Source organism: Ctenopharyngodon idella, chromosome 6 (genome assembly GCF_019924925.1).
Source record: "Ctenopharyngodon idella isolate HZGC_01 chromosome 6, HZGC01, whole genome shotgun sequence".
Classification (NCBI taxonomy): Eukaryota; Metazoa; Chordata; class Actinopteri; order Cypriniformes; family Xenocyprididae; genus Ctenopharyngodon; species Ctenopharyngodon idella.
The window spans coordinates 25,970,815-25,976,954 of NC_067225.1; the positions used below are offsets into that span (position 1 = coordinate 25,970,815).

The 6,140-nt window shown below is 35.0% G+C and overlaps 1 protein-coding gene across 1 annotated transcript in view; it reads right to left on the minus strand.

Moving 5' to 3' along the window:
- Positions 1-569: 569 nt before the first annotated feature.
- arl8ba (ADP-ribosylation factor-like 8Ba) overlaps positions 570-6,140 on the minus strand; it is a 14,631-nt gene continuing 9,060 nt past the window's right edge. The window contains exons 5-7 of the mRNA XM_051897812.1: position 6,140; positions 1,649-1,719; positions 570-1,552 (exon numbers count right to left, since the gene is read on the minus strand). The exon at position 6,140 is cut by the window's right edge and continues 67 nt beyond it. Of these exons, the coding sequence (XP_051753772.1) occupies positions 1,503-1,552; positions 1,649-1,719; position 6,140 (122 nt within the window). The 3' untranslated portion in view covers positions 570-1,502. The remainder of the gene's footprint in view (positions 1,553-1,648; positions 1,720-6,139) is intronic.

Genomic DNA, 6,140 nt, shown 5'->3' on the forward strand with positions numbered 1-6,140 from the left:
AGTTAACCATTACCACCTCTACTACTACTACTATGACCTAATAATAATAATACTAAATGATACTGGTAAAAAAAAAAGTTTTTTAAAAATGTATATTATAATAAATAAATAGTGAAATACTTATATTTAAAATAAATAAATAAATAATTTAAATTAGTTTTATTAATAGTAGCAGTATTAGAATGTTGTGTTAACGTTAACATCAAATAAAATGTTGATATACGTAAACTAGAAACTATGCAAACAGTAATAAATAGCACTTTTAACTGTTTTTAGTAACTACAAAATTTATGAAAAAACATTTTAAATCAAACAAGAGAACAAGTTGTAGATTGATTTTAAATGGAAATAGCAATAGCAGTTTTTTGTTGTTTTTAGTATTAGCTGTCTGAATTACAAAAAAAAAAAAAAAAAAAAAAAAAAAAAGCTGCACTTTTATAACTTGAAATTTGAAAACTTGAGATAGCATATTTAGGATGTACTGTATAATGTTAATGCTCAGTTTTAGATATGACTACTTGAATGACCACAACATGATATAAAATGAAATCAGCCACAACAATGCAATATTCCTCCTACATGTTGACAATCTATTTATTGGTTCATTGTATTTACAAAAGTGCATTTATAATAGTGGGGTTTCCAACATTTGCCTCTTTTCACAAATATTTAGTTGATAATGACAACAGTACAATAATCTACCTTAAAAAGCATGCCTTCTGTTCTTGCAGTTCGAAGTAAGCTGTCTTTATTCAATCTAGTTCCAGGCAGGCACACCCGGTATACTGTTTAGCTTGAGGGACAGGTACACTGCACAAGGCACTTTAACTTCACCTACTCTCTCTCAGCTCATGAACAGGATTCAAGACATCATTGAGCTAAATGAAAACCTTTACCAGCAAAACATTCATCCTCTCTAATATACGTACTCTCACTGTTGTAAAAATCTTTCTGATCATCATTTGTACATTTCTGCTGAGCTGTTTATTTACTAGATTGCTCCTCATTTAAATATTACAGATTTCTCAAGAGACGATTTGGGGGGGAAAGAGAAATGGCAAGAAATAAAAGCAACAGTCCAAATGATATTACACACTCTCATGAGCATAATCTGACAGACTGGAGAGAAAAAAAAGGCTTAACACTATATTAAAGTTTTGATTCTTCTCAGTTTTTCAATAGATTTGTCCAGGAAACACCAACTGGAGACCACTGGAGCTGCGGGGATTTGCAAAACCATGAATCCATAATGTTCATCTGACAGCAGGCCGTGAGAGGTGGAGGAACTCATTCTGTAGGCTAGCGTCTTTCTTAGCGACTGATGTATCATTGACATGACTGATGCAGTTTGGGAGGAGGAGCTTGTGAAGAGTTACGGGAGCAGACGAGCAGGGTAGTGTGAGGGGAGCGGTATGAAGAACTGTACAGTTTCACAAAGTGAGCAGGATGCGTTGTGAGAGGAACATGGCAGCGGATAGACAGTGGGCCCTCTGAAGACACTTTCAGCTTCTTCTTGACTTTGAGTGCTGGATTAGCCATTGAAGCGTAATGTCTGTAAGGTTCAGGGGACATAACAGTGCCATGTAAGTATAGCAGACTGGAAACATCATACAGCAAACTCAGCTCATCCTCATGGAACATTACTTACCAATGTTATCTTTCTCTTTGCAGGAAATCGAGTAGCAGCAGATCTCCCTGTCTTGAATAGCAGCCAAGTTCCTAAAGAAATAGAACACGAGAAAGAATCAATAAAACAATTTATATGGTATGGTATTTCATTTCAGGTCTACTAGTTATTTCAGGTAAAGCTGTGAACAGAGTGTAATCCAGCAACAGGAGCACAGTGGAAATAATGAAGCAGATACAACTCTTAGCCAATAGATGGCAGTAATTCTTACAACAACATGAGACCCCCAAACCACATGACCTTTCGATTTCATGCAGAACGATGGGTAAACTCTCGTCTAGACGTTGTGACTCATCACATTCTCACAGAATTCTTAGAAAACCAAAAAATTCTCAATCTGACACAGATATCATAGATGCAAACTCACCTTTTTGAGATCAAGATAGGTCACCTATGGGATTTGCATAGATCCAATGAGAAAGTGTTTTTATGGAGGGGGGTACTTACAAGGGTACTTGTGAACTTACAAGGGTAAATAAAGAACTGGTTGTTTCAATAAGTACTGTACAGTGTTTCCTTTACTCTTTACTTTAAAAACCATGTCTATAATGTAGTGTTGTCACAGTACCAAAATTTCAGTAGTCCAGTAAAATTTTACGGTTCTCGGTACCAATTTCGGTACCACAGGAAAATCTGTCGGAACAATTTTACTATTTTATTTAACTAGCCTATTTTTAAAAACATTAAATATGATGGTAATCATAGGCTACATCAAATATTTGGAGTGTGTGTGTTTATGTTTGTGTGTGTGTGTATATATATATATATATATATATATATATATATATATATATATATATATATATATATATATATATACACACCTCAATGAAATAAATTTGAAAATATAAAAAAATAAATAAACAAATGCTCAAACATCCATTTTGAAACAGACGTGCGTGTTTATTTTAGCTATTCCTTCAGTGAAAGGACACACTACAGCCTGTAAAACTATTAAATAAATATCTGTAAATAATGGTAACCTAAATAATAAGAAAGTTGAGTATTATTCTAAAAAAACATTCATTTTTTATTTCTACACAAAGATGCGTCATATAGCCTACTGCTCTTCGCTTTGATGTGGGACACTAGCAGGAAAGAGACCATTTCTCTTTAATAATATCTTCATGTTATCTCCTGATGTTACAAGCAACTGACACTTGTTGTGAAAGGTCTGAAGAGCTCGTTTTATCTTCAGACATTCAGGCTATGTTTGATTTTGCGCTGCCAGAGAAAGCGAAACTAAAAATCACCAGCGTGTGAAACGCGCTATACAAATAAACTTGACGTGCCTTATCAAGTCTAATAACAAGCACAAACTGTGTTAAATAGAAATTGACGTGCAAGCAAAAAGGTTTCTGTCCTACGGTGTTTTTTTCTACTTTACCACATTAAAGAATGTGAATATAACAGGCCTAATTAAGAGCGAACCAAAGGAAGAAACGTTTATAATCCCCTGCATGAGTGAAGATTTGGGAAAAGAAACAGAGATTCCATGTTCAGTAGAATAACTAATGGAATATTGTTAAATTCTCTGCTAATCAAGTGACCAGATCACGATTCGCAAAACAGAATACAAAGCCGACTAAGCTTAAATGTATGGACTCACGTACCTCTCTCATTCGGCATGAAACAAAATGTTTCCATGGCTGTGATGTCACATTTAATTGCTAACCTAGCCTATTTCTTCTGTAAACAAAGCTTTGTGCTTCACTCGTGTCATATTCACGTAAAATACTGGCACAGCCCTATCAGTGGGTACCGAATATACCCGGATACTTGGTACTCCCGGTACTACAGAAATGCTGGTATCGTCACATTTTCAAAATTTCAGTACCGACTTGGTACCGAAGTACTGGTACTTTTGACAATACTACTATAATGGGTAATATTTTATGTATTTGAGGTCTGAGATGTGGCAAACAGTATTGCCATCCAATCAGCCAATATTGTCTTAAATATCCTGCATAGCACTTTTTTGTTCAAATGTTGATTTTGGTAAAATGTTGCAACAATATGTTAATTTTTTCGTGAAAAATTACAGTTTTGGACATATAGGGTAATAAAAAATAAATGAAAAAAAAAATCCCTTAAAGTAATTACAAATGAGCATGTAAAGTAAATAACTTTAAGAAAAAATCTGTATGCTGCATGACCCCACCCCACGCAATGTTCTCACCTTTTTCCCCCCTTACCTGTTTGCATCCCTGCAGAACATAAAAATGAATAAACTGGGATGACTGGAGCCAGTAATGCAATTTCCTAATTATTATAATTATATTAAGTTTTCTATTATGGCAAGGCAATCTCATTAGCATCATATGATTTGGCAGAATATGATCAGAGACTGTATGATGCAGAAATGGTCCACTCATACATGAATGGGAGAAATCGTGAAGCCGCTCAATATGGCGGCTTCAGGAACGTATGTCCCACCAAGAACATCCATGCGAATTATCTGAACCAGTTATTGAAACAATTTTCACAAACAGTTATGTACATAGCCTAGAGCAGTATTTCTCAACTGGTGGGTCGCAAACCCTAAAGTGGGTCACAAGAAAAAAGGGTCGTTTTGAGTTGGTTGAAAGACTTGTGAGTATTGTTGACTCTTCTGTCAGACGCAGTTCCGGTAAAGAAAAACGCGTTATCCTGATTCAGTATCTGCTGTCAGTTGAGATGTTGTCAGGCTATATGTCATTATTTTAGTCACTTGTTATGAAATAAATCTCCCACCTCAGAAAAAAGATGTTATACTGTGCTCACGCAAATGCAGAGGCGGATGCTTTTATATTACGAGCATACAACATCATAGTTATGTTGTCAATTAGTAATGAAATGACAAAAAGTACCAATAAATTCCAATTAATAACTGGTATGTCGTGTGTTAGCTGGGAAGGATTTGCACGCAGGTATGATGTTCATTCTATTCATCAGGATCAGTGTCTATGTTTTATTAACAGTTCATGTTAGTATTGTGTATTTAGCATGGTTACTGTTGTTTCCGTAACCCCAAAATACCACATGATTTTATAAGTTTATTCACTTTGTGTTATATTCAGGGCTTGACATTAACAACCGCCAACCCGCCAAATGCGGGTAGATTTCAGCTGTGGCGGGTAAGACAGCCACTGCCACTAGCCACTTTGGCGGGTTGAATATAATTTCAGCCTACAGCCTAATCAAAGGTAGCCAAGCTTGTTTTAGCACAAAATTACAATTCAAATTCAATCACAATTCGTTATCGATGAACGTGCAGTTAGTGAAGGTGGGATAGGCGGAATAGCGCTGAATGACACAACATAAGCGCTCTCTCGCGTGCGCGATCAGTTCTCCTTGCGCCTGAATAGTCAAATACACGCACACACAAATGTCAAAATGTCCATCGTCTGGAGTATCTCGCGTGAATACAGTCGGTTATGGCTTAAGTGGATGTAATGTGTCAGTATATTACATACATGCATTCAGCAGCCCAATTAAATACCTGTCTGTAATAAATTTTTATCCATCAGTTAAATAAATGTATATATGTTAAATAAACCTACTGTAACAGAAAAAAAAAAATGATTTAGTTTACTATTGTATTGGTAATTTGCTTTTTTTTCCCCATTTTGTATAGCCTAACAAAAATAACTTTATAAAAAAATAAAATTATAAAATTTCTCATATTATGGTCTTATTGCCCACCTACATACCAGCTGATATACCATGTAGTTTTGATTTGGGTGGTCAATCTGCATCTGAAAGATTGAAAGCGTTTTAAATCTAGCTAAATCAAGTAAAATGACTCAAAATCAAGTAATTTTAGCATACCAATGTCAACTTTAATCATATAAAATGTAATTTCCCAATCAGCAAAATTGTGGCCAGTGAAAGTGCTGAGTGGCTAGTAACTTTGGAAAACCACTAGATACAGTGGCTGGTGAACGAAAAAGTTAATGTCAAGCCCTGGTTATATTCTATATTTTATATGACTGTGGTGGCTTATACCAATTTACTAACTCTAGGGCATTATGAAAACTAAGACTTCCATTTAATAGTCTTACCTTAAACTGTTTATTCATCAGTGTTAGTGATATTCTAACAATTTATGTGTATTTTGAGTAAAGTGGGATGGTACTTGAGTGTGTGTCAACCATTTTTAAGAAATAAATTTGCTTGGTTCAAATTCCTAAAAATTTGGGTCGCATGGGAAATTGTGGGACCCATAGCCAAACCAGTTGAGAACCACTGGCCTAGAGAGACAGTAATATAAAAAGCTATACTGGTTAACAATTGGTTTTCCCCACCAATGTGACCAAGGTGACATCAGCCGAAAATAAAATAAATTTCAATTTTTTTTTTAAATAATGTGCACTGATAAATCTATTTAGGTATTGTCCATTTTGATTCATGTAGACTTTAATTCAAAATGCAACGGGAAAACAGCTGAGTGTGTGGTGTACAGCTCCTTACA